The sequence below is a fragment of the Diceros bicornis genome, chromosome 18 (assembly GCF_020826845.1).
Source record: "Diceros bicornis minor isolate mBicDic1 chromosome 18, mDicBic1.mat.cur, whole genome shotgun sequence".
NCBI lineage: Eukaryota > Metazoa > Chordata > Mammalia > Perissodactyla > Rhinocerotidae > Diceros > Diceros bicornis.
In genome coordinates, this window is record NC_080757.1 from 36,454,617 (window position 1) to 36,478,062 (window position 23,446).

Below are 23,446 nucleotides of genomic sequence, written 5' to 3' on the forward strand. Positions count from 1 at the left end.
GTGGGGCCGAGGCAGGCAAGCGGTCGGGCGGGAGATGGCGGGGGCCGCAGCGGGCGGCAGAGGCGGAGGTTCCTGGGGGCCGGGGCGCGGAGGGGCCGGGGGGCTCCGGCGGGGCTGCTCTCCCCCAGCCCCCGCCGGCTCCCCCCGGGCTGGGCTGCAGCCGCTCAGGGCCACGGTCCCCTTCCAGCTGCAGCAGCCGCACCAGCGCCGGGACGGGGGTGGCCGCGCAGGTGAGCCGGGCCTGGAGCTAGTGCTGGGGGAGGAGCCGTTGGGGGAGGGGGGTGCGCGTGACGCGGGGGAGGGGGTATGGGGAGAAATGTGAGAGTGAAGAGGATGGGGGCGAGGGAAGAGAAAAGGGGTCGCACAGAGTCTGCGAAAGCGGAGAGAGCGAGAGCGAGGAGCCGTGAACGTGGGGTACACTGCGCGGACAGAGTGTGCAGGGAGTCGGGGCCAGGAGGTGAGAGGAGGGTCCTGGCAGATGGAGGTTGGCTTTGGGGGCGTAACCGAAAAGTGGGCAGAGGTGTCGTGTGGGGGTGAGTGGAAGATGCAGGGGTGGCAGCGAGGTGTGAGGAAGGAGAGAGTGGCGCCTGATGGGGGCGCGCTGTGCAGAACTGGCGCTGGAGCGAGGAGCCGGTGGGCGCTGGACGTCTGCACGGGGAGGGGGAGGGGCATGGAGCGGAGCCCCGTGAAGCCATGTGTTACTTCTCCAACTTGAGGTTGGCTCCAGCATCCCGCTCTACAGCTCTGGAGTTCCTTTCCCCACGACTTCACGTGCGCTTCCCTTTATGCCACCTCCTGGAGCTGATTTCATCTGAGTCGTTGGAATGAGTTAGTTTAACGGCTTTTACTGCGGTACAAACGCTCCGCTGCGATTCCCTACATTCATCTTGGTGTCGCCCAGAAGTTGTATGTTCCCAGATCATTGAGTTGCTTAATATGGCTGTCTCATTCCAACCATAGTGTGTGTGTGTGTGTATGTGTAGGACCTGAGCAGTTTGCCCCCTGCCTTTCCCTCCTCCCCCGACCTTGGCTGTTTTGTACTGGGCATTGCCAGCCAACGTGGCAGTGGGGTGAGGGCTTCAATCAAGTACACTGTCACAAATACCCCCACTTTCTGAACAGCTTTGAAACGATGTCTGGATAGCAGCTTGATGTGGAGGGTGTGGGGAAGCTAGAGAGGAGCAAGCTTACCTTTGCTTTCACACTCAAAGCTGTAATGGGTCCCCCACAAATGCAGGCAGTTAGGAATGGGAAAAGGAACCTAGTTGCATGAGGAGGTTGGCAATAAGTTGAAAGTGAGGCTTGCATTTGATTCACACCAGATGTGAAAAGATCATTGCACACTTCCAAAGCCTCAGAGTCTACCAAATGCACAAAAGTCATGGTCCCTGCCATCTAACCGTTAATGGCATTCACTGAACCAGAGTTTCTTGAGCTTTTTGTGATTACTAAGCTTAGTTGCTGCACATTCCCCTCCTGAAACTATAGCTGCTACAGTGCCTTCCCAGGTAGGAATGGGATAAAGAGGGTTTCTGAAGCAGAACGTCCAAGTCTACCTGGACCTCATTGTAAATGTTAGCGTTGCATCTTGGAACACGGAAACTTGGTCAAATCTGATAGCAAGATGGTAACCAACTAGTAAAACTCTGCCTAGAATCTGGTGGTGTAGTGCAAGGCGGTGCCCACACAAACTCATGCCTATCATGAACTAGAAAGAAAACCGCAAGACTGCAAACCTGTTGCTTTTGTTTGGGCTTCCTTGGAGTCCAGGGAAGTTAGTAGAACAGCAAGCGCCAGAACCGTAGTCACTTTTAGTAGAAATCAACAGAAAGCCTGCTGTGTAGTAGCTGGAAATCTATTAGCAGCCATATTTTAAGAGCAGTTGTTTTGTGTCTACTATAGAACTAATATTAAAAGGACACACACTGATGGATGCTGTGGAAAGGAGAAGAGTGCAGATTTGGATGACTGGGTTCTTGACATGGCCTGTCCCTTTTACAGGGCCAGAGGCCCTAGGATACTGATAAAAACATAGGAAGCTGGAGCTCTGCATAACCTGTCAGGTGATTTAGGGCACATTGGGTGGTCTCTTGTTTATGGATTGGGCTGATGGGTTATTTCTCCACCTATTAGTATCCCAGAGGCGTTAGTAAGGCACTTACCTTGTGTGTAGTGGGATTATCTATAGATTTTTCAGTGAGACATGAGAGAGGAAAGGGGGATGAAGGAAAGAGTGGCCTGAGCCTGTGGACTTTTTGTGGCCAGACATTAAGGGAAGGTACCTGGCCTTTGGTTTGGGGACACATCAGGTCTTCTACATGTTCACTTTAACCTTTATATGTGTTCAGATTGTGTCCATTCCTTGGCCTTAAGAAGTGGCAGAAGTGGTTTCCTCTATGCCAGTAGGGTATATGTGATAGAAGGAAATGCCTTGCGGTTATAAACCTTTAAGAGAAGGGCTTTGGGTGCCAGAATGCCTGGGTTTCAAGTCCAGGTTCTGCCATTTACTAGCTGTGTAGCTTGAAAGAAGTTACTTAACTTCTGTGCCTCCAGTTTCCTCATCGGTAACAGGTGAATAATATCTACATCGTAAGAGTCAAATGAGTTAATAGATATAAAGTGGTCGGAACAGTGCCTGGCACATAGTAGGTGCTATAAAAGTGTTTGCTGCTGCTTATCTTGTTATTCTCTCCACCTGGCCAAGGTGAGAGCACTGTTGGCCAGAACCTGTTGCCTTTTCAGGCTTCAAAGAGCAAACCCATATTGGTCTGAAACCAGTACTGCAGGTTTCAGAATTTCAGGGCCTCCCTTTGCACTTTTATTCCCTCATCTTTTAAAATGAGCTTTCTAAACAGAACTCTGAAACCCAACTGTTTGAAAAGGCATGTGAGTGGGGACTGGGTTTCAGGAACAATGAAGTGTCGTCACTGTTTCTGTTTCCCATCTCAAAGTGATGTAGTGCTCAGGGCTGTGCAGTTATCTCTCCACCACACACACTGTTGTGTTCTTGAAAAGATATATTAGACCCTGTAAAAAAGGGTTATGGTATAAAGAGCAGGATTTACCTTCTGTGGCCATTCATCCATAAGGGGTGTCTTCAGAAAGTGAGGAATGGCTTCATTTTTATGAGCCTGGGCTAGGGTTGTGGAAGGCAGGAGAGAGTAGAGAGAAAAATGAAAGTCAATTCTAAGAAATCTAAGAGCCACTAGGTCGTAGAAATGCAGGATAAATTTCTTACTGCAATTTCCCATTTAAGTAAATTTTCATTTGGGTCTTGTGTCAGTTGGAGGCTGCTAACTTTTATGTTCTTTCAGGACCATTGATGATGGACAAAACAGGACTGGGAGGTGAATTGTTCTGGGTTCCAGTCTTACCTTCCTGTTTAGTGTCTCTGTCTCCATATCCCTAGAATGAAGATAATGTTTAATCCAGTTTTGCAAATTCTTCTCCAGTGGACCAGCCCCACTAGGGCCAGCTGAGTGCTGGGGGAGCTACTCTGTACCTCCTCTGCCCACCAGAACCTTCTTAAACTAGGGTTTGGCAATTACAGCCTGCAGGCCAAATCCAGGCCTCTGCCTGTTTTTGTAAATAAAGTTTTATTGGGACACAGCCATACTCCTTCATTTAGGTATTGTCTGTGGCTGCTTTTGCACTACAGTGACAGAGTGGAGTGGTTGCAATAGAGACCATGTGGCCTGCAAAGCCTAAAATATTTACTGTATGGCACTTGACAGAAAAAGTTGGCCTACCCTTGTCTTAGACAATGTTCTTGACCATTATTCCTACATAAAGATCAGTTTCAAATGTGTCTAGTATGCACCTCCTCAGAAAATCCTAAGGAGGTAAAGAAAACTAACAAGCCTGTATCCCCACTCATATTTTAGAGGGAAAAGAAAAGGGGCTCATCAGGTTCCGGTCAGTTCTCAATCTTTGTGGAAGATCAGCACATCTGAATCCAGGCTGCCCACCCCACCCTCACCACTGTCAGGTGACATGTGTTCAGTAGACATAAACTCATTTGGATTTACATAAAAGCTTCACTGTTAGGCAAATTTGCACCCCCTCCCTCTTACCCTCCTCCTAGACCTAACAACCTACAACTACAGTAAACACATTTCAGAATCAGAGGGAAATTACTTTAGGCTTATCTCCTGTTTTGGACTTTCCTTGTTACCTTTTCTTTTTCTGAACAGATCATTGAGAGCTGGCAGTTGTCATGGCTGCCCTAAAATACTGGCTTCCCCACAGGGACATAGGACAGGTTTATTTCAAATGTCAGTTAAGTTCTCCAGGATGGCTGGTTCAATGAATATAAGGCAGCATTGTTGTTAGCAATGCTATTGGTAATTATTAAACTCCTTTCCTTGGCAATGGTTTGAAAACTTAGTCCTTGGGGGATGGGTGTTTAGAGAGGTATGGAACCACATAAAGGAGGTTGCTTATTGGGGACCCTGAGAGAAAGCCCTTCTGGACCCTGGTGCCAGAAATAGCCTGGAGATTAGAATAGAGTGCAACTTCTCAATGCTGAGGAGCCATTTCGCTATAGTGAAGCTTGGGGGTGCAGTTAAAATCCCTTAACAGCTACAATTGTCCCTCAGAAACCTGTGATTGAGGCAACTTCTGTTCGGAAAGCATTAAACACCAGGCACTTCCCAGCCTGACACTGCTAACTTGCTTTTGACAGCTTGGCTGGCACCAGGCACATGGTCAGCAAAATGCACTGCTGAAGTATCTGACTGTTTAAATGTTATCATCAGTGATGGCATCCTTGAAATTGGGGACCACAATACCTAACTACTTTATCCCTTTGGTACCAAAAGGAGTATGAGTCCGTGTGTTCTTCAGTATTTTGGATAGCAAAGGATTTTATATATATGGGAAGTTCTCCACTTATGTAACATAGAGCTAGGAGATTTCAAATCATTTGAGGTGGGTGGAGGAGGGGTGAGAACAACAGTGGGGTGTGGTGGTAGAGGAGAGCATTCTCTCTGGTTCCAGATGTAGATGGATCTCTAGACAATTTGAGGCGGGATTGCAAAATTTTCATAGTTATGGTGGCAATATGAGTGTTGCCAAAGTGGTTGATGGGCTTTAATAGCTAGAAAACACTTTACCTGCATTTTGTGCCAGTTTATACTGAATTATGTGATGGGCACCAAGGCCACACTATTCCTTGATCTTAGTGGAACTGTTAGAAATCGAGGGGCCTCCTCCAGATTCTTAAAACTCTCACGTAGAGCCTTTGTGCCAAAGGATTCAAACTTTAGGGTGTGACATATTCTGGGGGCAGGTCTGGTTTTTGAGTTCTTATTGACACTGTTACATATATCAAATGCTGTTTGACACTAGCTCAAACGCTTTACTAGACTTACCTGGGCCTACTCTATTCCATAGGTAGTTTGGAGCCCTTTTAAGGGGCTGGAAGGGAACACCTTGTGTTTCCTTCTGAGTTCAGAGTGAAGGTGTGTGCCCACCAGCAAGTTCATTTCTCTTCGTGGGTTAACAAGTTTACCCTGCTTTGAGATGGTTAGAAGAGAGAGCAGGGAAGAAGGGAAGCAGAGGAGAGATGAATGGGAGATCTAGTCAACTTTCCGTCTCTGCCTGAGTTGAATCTTCACAGAGGGCTCCATTATTTGGTTTGCAGAGTTATGAATTAACCAAACATTAGCCAAATCTATTCACATTGTTAGGTCAAAAATAAATCCTGATCTCAGAGAGAAAAGAGTTTTGGATTATATTTGAAGTTATAAATTATCTGTGCTCTAGTTCCTCTCCAGTCGTGTGAAGCTCGTGAAGGGGCCGTTGTTCCTGGGAACAGCTGTATGGTGGGAGGCTCTGCACAGCTGGCTGCTCACACTCAGGCCTCCAGCTTATGGTCTCCACTAAACCTCCTGGGTTTGAAAACTCTTCCTTTGGCACTTTGCTTTCTCCTCCCCACTTTTCCTCAGGGTCACTACAAAGCTGAATGCCCAGCTTGGAGTCATTTAAATGTTTATCCTCAGGCCTGAATAAGCCTCAATTGACTTTTACTGTGTGGGAGCACCACAGCCAATCAAGGGTGGCTTTAACGAACTTAAAAGAATGCTATCAAAGTATTTCATAATAGGAAAACTTTTAACTCCAGCCCCTGGGGAACCTGGAACTGAAGTCCGGGCTGTGTACAGACACTTACCCTGCCCTGCTCTGCTCACGAGCCCCAGACAGCTGACGCTGGGGGTGGATGGGGAGCGCCTTGGGCTCAGCCTTGCCTGCACATTAGCAGTTCTTGCTTCCAGCTCCCTAGTAAAACCTATGGAGGCTGGGGAAGGCCTGGGAAGACTCCTCCGAGGGCTTTGGTTGATCTGAAGCAGCAGGTCTATGAGCAAGAGTCGGGGAGTCTTCTCTCAGAGGCTGCCTGAGTGTGGCTTCTTCGAGGATGGGCAGTATTTGGCAGGACAGAGATGTAAGTTGGGGATGCTTCTTCTCTGACCCTGAGCTCCCTATCTTGCGAATGGTGGGTGGCTTTTCGGGGAGAATTATGTTAACAAGCATAGATCTAGTCTACCACCAGCTCTGCCACCTGAACCCCTTATTGTCTATCCTAAATGAAAACATGCAGGAGAGCATTGAGGTCTAGCCTCCCTAAGAGGCAAAGGTAGGATTAAACATACAACTCTAAAAGCAAATTACTAACACGTCCACAAGTGAATAAAATATAAATTCAAACTGGAGGAGGCATAGAATGAAGGAATAGTCAATGTTAGGTAGGGTTAATTAGAGAATTACTAGGATGTTTCAAGTAGGCTTTTTTTTGTTTAATTGGTCAGCATATTATTCTCCCTAAGATTAGGTTTTTACTCTCTCCTCTCCTTTCCCTTTCAAAAGTGGCATTGTTGTGGCCTTGTCTGGTCAACTGTGTTCCTTAACTTTCTCAAATCTCTAGTCCCTTCTGCCCTATGCTGGAAATTGTGTGCCTGCCTTTTTAAAAGGTAGGCACCTCATGTTTCAAGTTCAAGTGCCATGGAACTCACCCTGCAGCTTGAACAGATTTGAGTGTTTTTGGAGAGGGAGGGCCAGGGCAGATGGGGAGTGTCGTGCTCAATAAATACTTGTTGGATTGAGTTGCTGGAAAGGCAGCAGGGGTGGGGAGAGTGAGCCACACTTCCCCCAGGCTCACTTGAAATGGTCTTTTCCAATTCTGGTCCCCACACACTGTGCCCCCTTTATAATACCTCTCTGCAGCTACTTACAAGGCAACCCCCCCCCCCCCCCCCCCCCCCGCCCACCGAAGTGTTAGTGTTCTCTCTCTCTTTAAATCACTGGTCTCCTATTCATCCTGGTCATTGGGCTTGAAGCCCAGCTGGTGGCAAAGACGTGGCATTTCCATGGATGTCATTGCTAGGCCTGTAGGTTCTCCTCTCCACATACTTAAAGCCAGAGGGTGAGCTTGGGCAGTTAGTTACCAGGTTGATCCATGGAAACAGCCAATGTTTGGGATTTTGTTATGAATTTGTAAAAAAGCCAGACTACCTGGCTTTAGGCTTAGATGTGGCTATGGATGAGAGGCCAAGGAAACTGAGATGAATGCTGGATATCCTTACACCCCAGATAGATTTGCATCAAATTCCTAGTAGTGCTATAATGTATAGCAAAGGAAAGCAGGAAAACGAAATCAGAACCAGCAACTTTTCTAGGCTAGGGAGCAGAATCGTCTATTGGCCCCAGGGTGGCTTCAGGGGTGTGCCCCCCTCTCCTAAACCAGACACCATTCTGTGATACGAAGCACTGCTCTTTCTCCTCCTCTTCCCCCATCCAAATGGGGAAATGCTGGGAAGAGATGCTCATTATCATTCCCCAATGATACACACGTCATCCATGGAGTCTGTGTTCCTCTGCCTTTAAAGTTGCCAACCATGGGCCTGGTGGCTTAGTCAAAAGGGTTTTATAAACCTGCCTGGCTGGGGGTAACTTTGAACAGAGTAAAAATGTAATTGGGAGGAAAGAAGGCAGCTTCTCTTACCTCCTCCTCCCTCCTCTTCTTCCCTACCTCACACACTGCCCTCCCTTTAAGAGTTTTCTGTGCTGTGTGTGTGTGTTTGATCACCCACACAGCTTTGAGAGAACCACCGCTGATAACACGTGCGCTCTCTTCCCCACACCTGCAAGCTGGCTGAAAACCTGCCGCAAGGCCCCTGTTTGGGGATTGTCTTTGTAACTCATGCCCATCAGATATGACATACAAACTGGGGTTGAGGGTGGAGGTGGATAGCATTTGGCATGACAGAGGGGATGCAACCAAAGAGCTTTCACAATTTTACGTAGTCTGGCTTTAGAGACTGGGGAGAGGAGGGCAGTGTGAGTCACATCATGGGGTGTGTGCACATCTTAGTGCTGAGAGCAGCACCTGGACTCATTCTTGTTAGAACTGTAATCCTGAGTAGTTCTGTGTTCACAGCAGAAGACTAAAACAGCTGCTTCTGTGGAAAGAAAGAGTGTGAATCCCAACTCTGGAAGGCCCCAAAATTCATCTGTATTCTTCCAGGAAGTTGAGAGTATAGATAGCTTTAGTTTTGACGGTGTGTTCCGTTCGTTTAGCTCTTTGTTGCCCGTAGTCGGTGCTCTCGCATGTTTCTCATCCATGCTCACAGCAGTCCTGCAGGTGCAGGTGGCAGTCACTCGTTTTTGCAGATAAAGAAACAGACCCACAAAGGAAGTGGCTTGCCTGAGACTGTGAGCCGATCCCAGGGCTCTTCCCACAGATGTGTGGAGAATCCGTTGTGAATTTCCTCCCAAGCTGGCGTCCTCTGCTAACTGCCCAGCACATGCCCAGCTTTTGTTTCCCTTCTGCTTGTATACCTGTGTTCCAGGAGCAAAAATTCATTTTTGTTCAATTGACCAAAAGAGAATTGGAAAGGAAAGTAGACTGCAAAGAAGTCCGTTTGTTCCTTCAGTACCTCATAAGTGACTATCCACTTGGTGTGGCTAATTGGAAGGTGATGGTTATTACATATTCTGTGTGATATGGTGGCAGCTTTTGAGTGTTTCTAACTGGTTGCAGATATGCAATTTCCACATGGAATGAGAAACTAACCAAGGAGTGATAGGGCCCAGGAGGCTGGCAGGGTTTTCCTGCCTCTTTGGGGTCGTGGTCATGGTTACTGAGCTTGGGGGCATGTCGGGGAGATACTCTTAAGATGGAGCTTATAGGAAAGGGTGTCTTTCTTGTGTGGACTATGTGGAACCCAAGAAAAGCACCTGGGAATAAATGTGGATGGTGATTCCTGTGGTGGGGGGTAGGTGCAGGGGCATTGCGTCATAATGACAACTTAGCCCTCCATTTAGGGAACCCCTGGTGCAAACCTCCCCCCAACCCGCCGCCGTGCTCTACCTGCGCTTGTCTCCCTCTCCTAGCTTTGTTTTTATTTATTTATTTGTTTATTTATTTATTTTGGTGAGGAAGATGAGCCCTGAGCTAACATCCGTTGCCAGTCTTACTCTTTTTGCTGAGGAAGATTGGCCCTGGGCTAACATCCGTGCCCATCCTCCTCTACTTTATATGGGACGCCGCCACAGCATGGCTTGATGAGTGGTGCATAGGTCCAGGTCCGGGATCCGAACCCGCGAACCCTGGGCCGCCGAAGCAGAGAGCGCGCACTTAACCACTACGCCACCAAGCTGGCCCCACCCTCTCCTAGCTTTAGGTTCACTGGGACTGGTGTCGTTGTCATACGTGATAGTGCCTTTATGAGACGAGCATGTGCCCAATAAGGGGAATAGTGGAGACTTGAACCCGGGAAAAATCTCCATCTAGGAACTTGGTATCATGGAGAATTGCCTGGCCTGCTTCACAGAGGTTATCTAACCCTCCTGAGAGGGTTATGGGCAGCTCTTACCTCCTTACCTCTCTTACAAAACCAGATGTTGTATAGAATTCTTGAATGTTCTAATAACTAATATGCGTATGTAGAACCTTTCTTTCTCAGTTACTCCCAACTTCATAAGGTAAAATCCCATTATAACAAATATTATAAAAATGATTCTGTATAATAAAGCTATTTACATGGTTCATATAAATGCTTTGTTGTTGTTTTTTGTGGTTTTTGTTGTTTAAAGAAGAAGAAAAGAGTAACCAACTATCTTATGTAACGAGTACTTTTCCTGGTCCCTGTCCATGTAATGGTTCATCTCTAAACCAGAAAGTGCTTGCCGTTTGCATTGGAGGCAGGGAGAAGGGAGCGGAGCTGTGGAACCATCACCAATCAGCAAGGCCTCCTTTGCTTTCTCTTCATCTTGAACCTTCCACCCTCCAATACTTCCTTGTTTTCAAACAGAACACCACATAAAAACCCAACAAAGGATAGTATGTATATGTATCTGAATGTGAGTGTGTGTCTTGAGTGTAAATGTGGGAGAGTGTGTGTGTGTGAGTGTGTATGTGAAAAAAAAGTGCACATGAAAGAAAGCAGATGATAAAGCAAATGGGGCAAACGTTTAACAGTAGGTGAGTCTGGGTAAAGGCTACATGAGTGTTCTATGTGCTATTCTTGTGCTTGCATCTGTAAGTTTGAAATTATTTCCAAATAAAAAGTTTAAAAAATGAATATATACATACAACTAATTTGACTGTACCAAGAGTTCTTTAGAATGGAAATGTTCTTCTATCATCCTTATAACATCTCTTTTCTCCCCGTTTAACAGACAGAACAACCGAAGCCCAGAGAAGTTAAGTGACTCGTCTGAGTTCATGTAGCACACTGAGGCAGAGGCAGGACTTGGACCCAAGTATTGACCATTATAGTAGGCCACCTCTCAGGAGACTGTACCTTGTCCTTACTGCTCGAGCTGGACAAGGTTGGCATCAGATTCTGAGAACGACTGAGTGCCTGCTGCCGTGTGTCCGAGCCCAGTCCATGCCCAACATTGACCCAGCAGAGGGGTCAGCAGGGTTGCAGCAGTCTGCTGAAACACACTGAGCATACTCAGGATGTCCAGGTACCTTCTAGGGAAAACTGCTTCCTTATTCTAAGAAACGCTCTTACTCTGCTCTTTACTATCTTTATTTCTTAAAATACACGAAATACACGTGCCAGAGCTGTGGAGTCATACTGCTTCGCATTTTTATAGTAGAGATCTGAGGGGGAAAGGAGTTGAGTTTGGTTTCGAAAGTGTTGCCAAGTTATGGGCCTGGGCCAGACAGCGTTCTCAGCTGTGGACCAGTCGGTTTGTTGACCGACTGCCTTGTGAATGTACAGGAGCCTGAGGGAGGGCGTTTGTATGGTTTAGTGTGCCATGTCTTACAAGTGGACAGGAGTTACAACTTCATACACAAAGGGAGGGCTCACTCTTAGTCAATGAAAACTTTCCACTAACCACAGGGCCCAAGGAGGGGTGGGTGTGGTAATGACTGCTGAGCAGACAGAGGCAGAGGTTCAGGCACTGCTGTTGTTTCCCAGACCCTTTTCTCTCGCACCAAACCACGTGTTATACATCTGTCTGTGCTCCTTGAAGGCACTTGGATTATTCTTGACATTTTTGCTTGCTGATATTTCTCCTCAGTTTCCAGAATTGGGGTAAGTGAATGAGTCCTACTCTACTTCTTAACAGAGAAAAAACAGTTTTTTGAAAATATTTAGTTTTAGCATATGTCCTTTATCTGAAATGCCTCCCCACAGCCACCCTAGAGCCATGAGACTGTGGTTAAGTTGGCATCAAAAGATTTTTTTCATGGGCTCCAGCCAGTTGTGTGAAATAGACCCATGAGCATTTACTATCTTATTTTTTTGTTATTAGTGCTGTCGAGTTGACTCTGACCCCTAGCGACCTTGTGTACAGCAGAGGGGAACCCTGCCGGGTTTTTTTGCACCATCTTCTAGTGCTATATTAGACAATGCTCTGCTGCCACTCATAGGGTTTCATGGCCAGTTTTTTCAGAAGTGGGTGGCCAGGTCCTTCTTTCTAGTCTGTCTTAGACTGGAAACTCCACTGAAACCTGTCCACCATGGGTGACCCTGCTAGTATTTGAAATACCAGTGGCATAGCTTTCAGCATCACAGCAACATGCAGCTGCCACAATATGACAGGTATGGTTCCCTGACCAGGAAGTAAACCCAGGCCGCAGTGGTGAGAGTGCCAAATCTTAACCACTAGACCACCATTAGTGTATTATTACCCCAGCTTATATACTTAGGTTGTTTGTCTTTGGCAGTTATCAAGTTATATAGGCTATCCCCACTATTCTCTGATTCTTCTTGGCTCTGTCCTATCCCAAAATAAGTGTCGAGTGGATGGCGTCCAGAATCAGGACAATATGCGGGAGGATGAGAGAAGGCTGCCCCAAATTCCTGTTGGGTTGTCTGCAGCTTAGAGGTCTGTGTGGGAGCTGCTGTGCAAATGGCCCAAGCTATCTGCCAAGAGGGGACCATGACAACTGAGCCTTTACCTTTAAGTTCTTGGTGGCACGGATAGGACGACTTGGTAATTAACATTCTAAACTGTTTTCCTGGATCAGATTCTCCTTTTGCTTCAGAAGGATAAGCCTTTTCTTTACCTGACTTATAAAAGAAGGTGACATTACTGCTAAGCAGCTCTTGATTTAAGAGCAGATACAAAGCCCATCTTATTCTGAGAAGAGAGTATAACTTACCTTCCAGCGATGTGTGTTGCCATGCCCTCCTCTGCCTCTGGAAGCACACGTGGAGAGGTGACCTGACAAGCTATGACCTTCTGCTATGAAGTCATCAGTGGTCTCAGGCATACGTTGATAGTAGGAAAAATCTTCGAGGCTCTTTCTGGAGGGGCCGTCTAATCTTGCTTTTCAGACTAGATTTACCCTGGAGGTGCAACATAACCTTTGAGCCGCCCTTAGGAGATCTGAGCAATCAGCAAGACCAGGGATTCAGAGCAGGGGCTGCCCTGGAATGTTGCCCCACACACTTTGGGGTTTTTCCACCGATAGGACACGGCCTGGGAATTTGCCACTGATTTGAGGTCAGGCTGGGTCAGTTCTAGAATGTCACAGGCCAGGTAGGGAACCACTAGATGGGATGTAGTGGTCTCTTGGATATCTCCTCTTTGAAGCTGGGGACACAGAGTAGAATTTGAGTAAGGAGATGGAGACAACCAGAGAAGACTTTTTGCAAGTGGAACAGAATGGTTCATGCAGATTTTCAAGGCTGTGAGTGTTGAGCAGAGTAACCCTAATAGGATTTTAAACCCTGAAGGCAAAGCAAATTTTGTGATTATAACTTCCTGGCCCTGAGGAACATAACTGAGCGATTGCTCTTTATAAGCCCCCCTCCCCACCCCCCAGGCCAGAGCGAAATGAACCAGAGTTAGGGTTAAGAGCAGAGGTCTTGACAGATTCCAACCTAGTGAGGTGTAGCAAGTGAGCAGACCTGCCCTCTGAGCTCTGATGTCTCCTTGGTGGTTACTCCCAGCTTGCCCAGTCATGTGACCAGACCTTCTGCTTGTGGCTAGCCACAGGTAAATTGAGCGCTATTTATACTCTCCTGCTTGGGGGAGGAGGTGGGAGAGATCATCTGGGAGCCCACAACACAGCTGTCTGATCAGCCTAGGTAAGGCAAATCTCCCTTTGACTTTGTTCTTTCCCCCCACTTAACTTTTCTTGCCCCAGATAACAGCATGGGCTCTGAGCTTTCGATTTAGCTGAATTGGTCAGTAGTCATACCTTGTTTGCCCTTTAGTAGTTGGGCAATTCTAGAACTAGAGGAGGCTCAGCCTCTTCTGGTGTAACCTCCTGCCTTCTGGAGGTGAATATTGAGACTTCTGGGGGCGTGTAATTATCTCTCCCACGATCTGTTCAGGGGCAGACTCTGCAATCTCCCTCATTCAATTCCGATGAACAAGAAGTTCTTCCTTTTGTCTATCTAGACTCTCCTAACTTTTTACTGCCCTTCATTTTTACACCTACACAGAAGAAGACTGATAAATTCTAATTTATTTCACCTTCCTCCTGGGATCTAGCTCCCTTCCCCCTAGCCATTTTTACCCATCTTCGCTGGGATCTCGCTGGTTTCTACATTCCTTTTGAAGAGCAATAATGGCAAATGAATGGCCAGGGGTATCTTGGCTGAATATAGCTGAGGGTTATATCCAACTCCAACTGTGTTTCTGGACCCATAGGAACCCCTTCATTCTGCCCGCAGTCTCAGTCTTGCTCCTGGGATGACGTGATACTTCTTAATTTAGTTTCAAGCCTCCTTCACTTAGTGTCTTTATTCTACCTTGCACTGATTTACATCTTTCAATTCCTTGCCTCCGATTAAGCCTCATTCACTGTTTCATTTCTTCTTGCCCACCTTCTCTGTCCTCAAATTAGAAGTCCAAATCATTGACCCAATTGAATTTGATTACAGGCTGCCAAGATGGAAATACTAAAGGGTTTAGATCCTTGCTGAGGAGCAAATTGAATTTCTGTCTTCCCAAATCAAGCCAATTCTTTTTTTCTCACAACTTTATTTTGGAAAAATTTCAAACCTACAGAAAAGTTGTCAGCACAATGCACAGCCATTTATCTTTCACCTAGACTCACTGATAATGCCACAATTTTGGTATCTCTCTTCTTTCCTTCTGTATATTATGTATATGTGTGTCGAGATGTGTACACATATGTGCATCCATATGCACTTGTTTTTATTGAGGTAACATTGGTTAATAACATTATATAAATTTCAGTTGTACATCATTGTATTTCAACTTCTGTATAGACCGCATCATGTTCACCATGATGTTGTCATTCGTTACTGTACACATGTCCCTTTACCCCTTTTACCCTCACTCCTTCCCCTCTGGTAACCACCAATCTGTTCTCTGTATCTGTGTGTTCATATGCACTTTTTCTGGTGAACTGTTTGAAAATAAGTTGTAAATATCATGACACTTCGCCCTTTACTCCAAGGACATCTCCTGAGAATAAGGACGTGCTTCTACAGAATCGCAATAACATTATTACACCTAAGGAAATTATCTATACTTCGATATTGTCTAATATCCAATTCATTTTCAAATTCCCCCTTGATGGCTCTTTTGTTTTTGTTTTTGATCCAGGATCCAAAGGTTCTCCTTTGGTTATGTCTTTTTAAAAGGTCTATCTGGAATTCCCCTCCCACCCCTGTTTTTTTGTTTGTTTTTTTGGTTTTGGTTTTTTAATGACTGACTTTTGGAAAAGTGTGGACCAGTTGCCTTCTAGCTGTCCCACCTTCTGGATTTTTCTGACTTTGCTCATGGTGGCATTTAATTTGTTCCTCTATCCCCTGTATTTCCTGCAAATGGGAAGTTAGATCTGGGGCCTGATTCAATCCAGGTAAAACATTTTTGGCAAGAACATTTCATGGGTGAAGTTGTGTACTTCATAATATACCACTTTGGGAGACATGTAATGTCAGAATGTCCATTACAAGCAATGCTAAGGTTGATCACTTGAGATGGTGACCACCAGATTTCCCATTGTAAAAGTACGTTATTCTCTTAATAAGTGGTTTATGGAGTAATACTTTGGCATTATTTAAATATTTTGTTCCCCACAGCATTTCTCCTGGTAGTTTTGGCATTCATTGATGACTCTTCCTGATTGAGATATTACTTTAGGAGTTGCATAAAAGGCGGTTCTGAATTAACACTAATGGATGTGAGTATTGACATGAGCTGTTCAGAAGAGGAATAAAAAATTTTTTCTTTTGGGTTTTGGAATCATTGGAGGGAAGGTATCAAAATGGGACCATCAAATTCAGTCAAAGGTAGGTATTTTGTGTGTCTTGGGCTGATATTAAATTGAATATCAGTTGCTTACTCATATATTGCTATCTGGTAGTTTGCTTGAGGTCGGGGAGAAGGCAGGCTGGATGAAGCTAAAAATAAGTCGTGATTTGTTCACAAAGCAGAAATTATTTGGACTTTCTGAACATTATCTGTAATTCTATTCTTATTTCCTTTTCTTTCTTTCACTCATTTTCCACTTTCCTCACGAGAAAAGGGATCCCTCATTTTTTAATTGTCTTCTTCCTCTCCTTGCCCAACATGCCCAGTGGGTAAAACAATGTTCCTGAGACCCAAGTGTGATCATCCTGGTTCCTAGCAAGGGAAGGGACTAGAACCTTCTCAATCCATGGAGTAGTTCCTGAACCAAGGCAGCCAGGCAGTCGTGACAGTTGAGTCTGACAATGAAACACAGGGGTGGGAAATGTACTTTCAAAAGTCTTCTGTTGGGAGGGAAAAGGCCTACATCTCAATTTGCTCTGCAATGTTGGAGAAATCAATTCAACCCTCTATGTGAGGGCGTGTCATGGGCCCCCCACCTGTAACACCTTGGAAGCTCTTCCATGGGAGAATTCATGAGTGTGTGTGGGGTGACACATTCAGAACAGAAATCAGGATAGTTTCAATCACAGTTGTCCCCTCACAGGATTTATTGTAGATGAACCCCCCCAATCTCTGGTTCTTCCTTCACCTCATTTATCTTAAAAGAGCTGATTGGATGTCATGATTTCTTCTCTACTTGATAGGAATCAGATTGTTGTGAGAAGTGAAGATACTGAATACTCATGCCTGTCCTCTGAGTTTATAGGCCACCCAGAAACTCATCACTCCCAAATGGGGTGATGAATTTTGTTTAGAGGGAGAGGGCTAGGCTATGTGCGTGCTATTTATGCCCTTCTGCAAAGGCCAAGTAGATCCCAAAGGAAAGCATGCTCCAATCAGTAACTGCTGGTATTTTGTTTTATTTTAAAAATGTTGAAATCCTACAGAACTCCTCTACAGAAAGTTCAGATAAAAGGTGAAAAGTTCACACCACTTCCTTTTCTTCTAACTGCATTTTCTTGATAATTGAACAAATGTCTAAGTAACTGCTATCTACTCATTTTACACACACACAAACTCTCTCTCTCTCTCTCTCTCTCTCTCTCTCTCTCTCTCTCTCTCTCTCTCTCTCTCTCTCTCGGATCACTCCTTTCCTCCTTGCTGATGTGAAGAGTTAGCATATTCCTTATTTTTTCCCCATGGTGACGTCTCCAGATGGGTTTCTCTTGGCTCTTCTCTCCAGCTGCCTACAGATATGGTCTGCATCCTGAGCAGTCAGACACACAGCCAGAAATGCTTTCACGTGAGCTACACACTTAAATACGGAGTTAGTAATTAATTGAGAGCCTGGCCAAGAAGTTTTTCCTGCGTATACAAATATCATCACTCTTTTCCATTTCTCTTTAGGTAAGCCCTCATGGTAAGGGGAATGTGATGTTACTCTTTTTTCTTCTTTCTTTTTAATCTAGTTTCTTTAGTTTCTTCTCCCTTCTGTGGTTGAAATGAGCTATTGCTTGGTGTTGAAAGAAGTCTTCAAAGCCCCAGGTTTAGTTTTCCCAGCTGGGGTGGATGGGGTCTCCTTGGGCTTTCCAAGGAGGGTATCTAACTCTTGTACAGTCATATTGGGGATTTCGGTTTGACCACAACTTCCCTCCAAACCCCACATGTCCCTGAGTTAAGCAGTTAAGCAGCAGTGGACCACAGGGAGCTCAGAAGACTGCCTGCACTGTTTAATCCCAGCACACATACTGAAATGGAAAAATAATCCCTGTGAAGCTGCTAGGAGGAACTTCCCCTACTTACTGCAAATCTGTTATTGGGGAAATGTTTAGAAATTCTGAATCCCTGTTTTACTTTGCTCCTCTCCAGATGAACATTTCCCCCAAAGTGCTGCATCGCAGCTAGGAGATGGGGACAGGGCAGAGCCTGCTCCCCCCATGTCCAACCATATGCCCTGCCTCTGGGCTGCCCTGCCCCTGCCTGCCTCTCCTTAAGTGAAGATCAGTGACTGAAAAAAGCAGATTGTAGAAAAACATGTATAATATGATCTCATTTTGTTAAAAATACATACGCAGACATATGTGCATGGAGAGAGATCAGGAAGGATGTGCACAGTGGTGATCTCTGGGTGGGAGCATGCATGGTGTTTGTTTTTCAGTTTTTGCTCACCTGCATTTTCTTATTTCCTCCAACACATATATAACTTCTGTTATAATAAGAGTTATTTTCTCTGTAAGAGGGGAGGCGGGAAGACTAGTGCTAATAATGCTTCAAAGCCCAACAACATGAGAAAGTGAGTCATAACTTGTTTGTTGGACCAGCTAGTTGTTGAGTTTCTGCCATGCGTGAGATCTCGTTGGCTGTCTCTCTGTAGTCCTTCTTAGGTATTTTGGGATCACTGGGCCTCCTGCTAATGGAGGATGAGTGGAGAGTAGCCTTGTCTTATTTCCCAGGCTTCTCTCTCCTACATTGTCCCAAAGATAGTAAAATAAGCGAAGTAGCTGCCCAGCCAGGACCCTTCGGTCAGGGGCTGGTTTCTCCTCATAAGCTGCTGAGCCTCCACGGCACAGTCTCTCTCTGGCCAAGTTGAGAAGGGCAGCCACAAACGCCTCAAGTCCTGCATCATGTGTTGCTTTCCTTCTAAGAGCTGTCATGCTTCTCCTGCAGGTTCCTGGGGTGGGCATTTGCTGGTGTGGTCAGGCCTGAGCTGATTTCCAGCCAGAGATATGAGGGAATAGCAGAGACAGATTGGTGGTCCTTCTGAAGAGGCGTTGGCTGGGGGTACCTTCAGGTGCTGTGGGACTGGATCAGCCTTCCCCTCTTCAGCCTTGCCAGCAGCTTCTTGTCCTGCTCCTTCTGTATCACCAGTGCTTATAGCAGAGCTGGCTGTGGTGGGCGCTCAAAATCTGCTTACTGAAGGAATCAGTTTACTGTGGAGTGCCGGACCCCTCTTGGCCACTCTTGGTTCAGTATCTTGTCTGCTGTTTGTGCACTTCTGCCTTATTGACTATCCAACGCACAGACGCTTGACCACTGGCCATCTCCACTCAAGAGCGCCCTCTCCCCAAAGCCATACAAATGCAGCAGTTGGGCGACAGGCCCACATGGTTCTGGAAGATAGAACCTAAAGTTTCTTATCTCTGGTGTATGCTGTTGTGTTTTGTTTTTTTTCCATTTGCTGTTGCCCAAGAACCAAAGCATCCGCCACTGCTCAGCTGCATGGTAACGTGGCCTGGCCCCGTGCCAGGGTGCTTCGCCAGGTGGTTGGGCTGTGGAGGCTGCTGCATGCGATGGGCCGATAATACCCCACAGTGCTGTAAACAGGACACTCCACCCTCTTGCAGCCACCCCGCCAGTGCCCCACCAGCCTGCTGCTTTGTCACAGCCTGTCATGATATGAGCGTCTCTTCTCAGATAGGGGAGCCGATTGTCCCATATCCCGCACACCCCGTTTCCCAAATCTGAGAGGGGTACTTTCCAGAAATGAAACCAGTTCATCTTCCAGCCACAAACAACCGTTGTGACTTCTCAACGCTTCTTCTCCTTTAACCATAATCACACAATTGCAGGGCAAAACCCAGTACCCAGATCTTTCCGGTATGCCCATGAGGGAGGGATAAGCCCAGGAGCCTCTATTTCAACTACACTTGCTCGTGAGATTTCTTAGGGGGCGTTCCCAACTGAGGTAGGTCTCAGTGTGTAGCACAACTTGAATGCTGACGTGCAGCTGCTGATGCCCATGTCCACAAGCAGCTTAATTCTCCCTGCACCGTTTATGCAAGGTGGTGTGCCTGCTGGGTCGGACTGTCACTAGTAAAGGAAAGGGGATGGTGGTGGCCAGAACTCACACTGCACGTCTTTTCTGGATAGTCTCCTCTTTCTCGGCTCCCTCTCCCCCAACTTTAATCCTAAAGGATTGTAGTGGGGGGAGGGATTAAGTGACAGTAATTGACTTGACATAATCTATCTACTGAAGACTTGAAAGCATTTTTGTATCGCATCTTCTGTTCTTTACAGCATCCCTAAGAGGTAACTTAGACCAGGACTGTGCTCCTTCTTGCCAGTTGGGAGAGCAGGCCCAGCGAGGTTGAGTGGTATTGGCTGCAGTCGCAGCACAGTGAGGGCAGAGCTGCAATCAGAACTAGGTCCCTCACCTCTGAGCCCCTCCCAGCTGACCCCTTGGTTTAGCCCTTAACCAGTTTTGGTGCCCAAGTTAGCAGGTGCTCCCCAAACCGTTGGGGGTTGAGGTTTTTGAAATAAGTGGTAGATTTTTTTTTTTCCTATCAAAATCTAATCTTTTTTTTTTTAAGTGACCCCCTCCCTTATTTTTTGGGCGTGAAGGAAACATGGCATTTTAGTGCCCTCAAAGGGACCCAGACATGCCAAGAATTTGGGAGGTTGGGAGGGGAGGGGGGAGGGGGCCTTGCTGAGGGCTCTGAGACAGAAGGTAATTCTGTCGTCTTGTGGGTAGTTAGTAGCTGTGCCAGCATCCTGCACTAGGATGTGGTCACTGTTGAAATAAGGCGGAGGCCTAGTTGTCTCATTTAAGGAAAAGAAACAGGCAAGTCCTCCAGTTTGACTTAGAGGCAGTGAGATCCTTGCAGGTCTAGCAGAGCAGAGGGGTCAGAGGTGGCTGGTTCTGGATTGGGGTGCTTGGTGTTTCCCCATTCCCATCTCTTCCCCCCTCCCTCCCTTCTGTCCTTCCTTTTGTGTGTGTGTGTGTGTGTGCGCGCGCGTGTGTTTCTTATGGAAGAGCAAGTCAGGACCCCAGGACCTCAGAGTCTTTGTGAATGACTTTGGTCAGAGGTGACCAGACAGCATGTAGAGTTGACCAAAATGGGTGGTTGGATTCTCACACCAGATTCCAGGATTCTGGGTTCTCCCTAGCTGTGGGGTTCCTGGGGGTAAAGTACCACCTCTGATTACTGCCCTTGAGATTGGACTCCTACGATAGCTCATGAATGGGGTGGGACATGAAGGGTGGGTACTGGGAACTGATGTAAAATGGCTGTGGTTTAAACAGTCCCTAGGAAATCGTATATATATTTTATTGATTGATTGATTGATTGATTGATTGATTTGGTGAAGAAGATTAACTGGGAACTAGTAGAATGCCTTACCCCAGGTGTCAAAGACTTCTTCGAAAAACAAACTCAAAACACAAAAAAAGGCCATTGCAGACATCTGGGTCAGGCCTGCCATCTCCTGCCTTACTCTCCTTCCCTGAAAAGGAGCTAAAGAAGCAGTCCTTCCTCCAGGTGTCAAGGCAGGTGTCTCTGCAACCTCAGAGGGTGTTCCTGGCCTGATGCAAGAGGGCTGCGAGCCCCCGTAGTTGATTTCAGAGGAAGGAGGCCTGGATTTAGATGGACTGCTGCTGATTTGCTGGGCGACTGAGTCCAAGTGCAGATGGGGCTTCTCTGTGCCTTAGGCTCCTTAGCAGTCTTTCCCAAGCCCCTCTTAGAGCTGACAGGAGAGTAAACGATTACACACAAGAAGGGACTTTGTGGGGATGGGGCAAAACGTGAAAATACTGTATAATCACAAGAGAGTATTTAAAGTCTTGATACGGAAAAAATCTAAGGGAGATTTTGCAGAAACTTCTGCCGAGGGGCTGGGAGAGGTGGTTCCAAGAAATCTTTCTCCCCATCAACTCTTTCTCAGCCCTGGAGACATAGCCCTCGTCCTTCACACAGCGATGACGCAGCCTTAGAAGTATGGCGTGCTAGCTTTTAAGCCAATCTCTTGCTCGTCTGCTTCCTGCCTGCTTCCTTACTTCTCTGTCGTATAATCTTGTGAACTTACTTTCCAGGGCCCTTGCCTCATCGGTGGGCTGTCATAGACAGTCTGAGGGCCACAAGACAGCATTTTGGTGTTTGACCTGTCTGTTGATGTGGGTCAGAAGCTCCCAGAAATATCCAGTTGCCTCCTTTTGGTCTTAAACCCAGGATGGGAAAATGAGTGGTTGAAATGATCATGTAGGAGATGAAGTTGGGCCTTGAACCCAGCATGCCTGTCACCAATTTACTGGGCGACAAGGCGCAGGGAGGGAAGGAAACAGGTCGGGCCTTTCTGAGCCCAGAGAGAAAAAGAAACAAGCAGCTCTGGAGGCTTTACTCATGGGCAGCTTTACTAGATGTGCAAGGTAGACTAACTTAGAATCCATGGTATGAGAAGAGCAGGTTTACCCTTGTAGTAACAGTTCTTTGATTTTATTCAAATACTTGGGCGCCTGCCAATCGCCAGCCATATGCTCTAGGCACCGCGGAGGGTACAAAGATAAATTAGAGACAGTGCTTGGCCGCAGGTTGTTTATTATCCAGAGGTTACAAATGCCCATAATGACAATGGTAAGTACTAGAAGAGTACAAAGTGTTGGGGAAAATCAGAAAATTCTGAGACATTCCTTCCAGAGGATCCGGGAGGCTCCATGGAGGTGGAGGCAGAGGCTCAGATTTCAACCCTGGACATGTGCAAAACCTCGGAGGAGGGAAGGCCCAGGACATGGGTGGGAAATGGTGTGTAGTGTAGTTTGTCCGGGAATAGAGACCTCAAAGAGGAGTGAAGTATAAAGGAAAGGTAAGTGGGACCGGAACATGAGGCTTTGATGACTGTCTCTCAAAGGGGGCCTTGGAAGAGTTTTAACAGAAATGTCAAGATCATTTAAAAGGAGGTGTTGTAGGTCAATATATATTGATTTGGAGAAGTGTTTATGGTATAAGGTGAAAACACCTTGCAAAACAATATGTGCAATATGATCCCAATTTGTATTTTAAAGCATCTATACACACACGCACACACACATATACATGCAGAAGGTAAGGCCAACAAGGATATATATCTCATAGTATTATCAACGATTATCTCTGGATATTGAGAGTTAAGGTTTTTTTCTTTTTGTTTATGTATTTCTTTTCCACAGTTCACACTTACTACTTTTTTAATTATGTCATTTTTAATTTGTTTTAAATAACGCATATTATATGATGGCTGAGGAAGGTAACTTAGAAATATGAAAGGAATTAGATAAAAACAGACTAAAAGTTGTCCATGCAGTAACATTTATGATATCCAAAGTGGGAGGGGGAAGACCCCTCAAATGTCCAATAATATGGGAGTAGCTAAGCAAACTGCTGTATGTCAATCTGGTGCAATATTTGTAGTCTTTAAAAATAACAAATATGTAGATTATCGATGCTTGGAAATGGGTATATGAAATGGGTAGAACAAAGCAGAACTTAATGTAGTACATTTCATATTGATTACAACAATGTATATAAATACTTAAATGGATTTGGAGAATGTAGATAGTGTTGTCAGTATCTCTTTTTATTGTGGTAAAACATATATAACAAAATTTACTTATTATTGTTATTGGGTTTTTTTTGTTTTTTTTTTGGTGAGGAAGATCAGCCCTGAGCTAACATCTGCCAATCCTCCTCTTTTTGCTGAGGAAGACTGGCCCTGGGCTAACAGCCATGCCCATCTTCCTCCACTTTTTTATATGGGGCGCTGCCACAGCATAGCTTGACAAGTGGTGCGTCGGTGCGCGCTGGGGATCCGAACCGGCGAACCCCGGGCTGCCACAGCGGAGCGTGTGCACTTAACCACTTGCGCCACCAGGCCGGCCCCAGCTTATTATTTTCTATTAATT

At 46.1% G+C, this 23,446-nt stretch overlaps 1 protein-coding gene across 2 annotated transcripts in view; it reads left to right on the plus strand.

The window, feature by feature from the left end:
• The window catches only part of FAM117A (family with sequence similarity 117 member A), a 42,264-nt gene continuing 18,818 nt past the window's right edge, over positions 1–23,446 (plus strand). Inside the window, exon 1 of one of the 2 annotated variants that reach the window (XM_058560723.1) lies at positions 1–230. In XM_058560723.1, coding sequence (XP_058416706.1) covers positions 35–230 — 196 coding nt within the window. In that variant the 5' untranslated portion in view covers positions 1–34. The remainder of the gene's footprint in view (positions 231–23,446) is intronic. The other variant, XM_058560725.1, reaches the window with a different exon arrangement.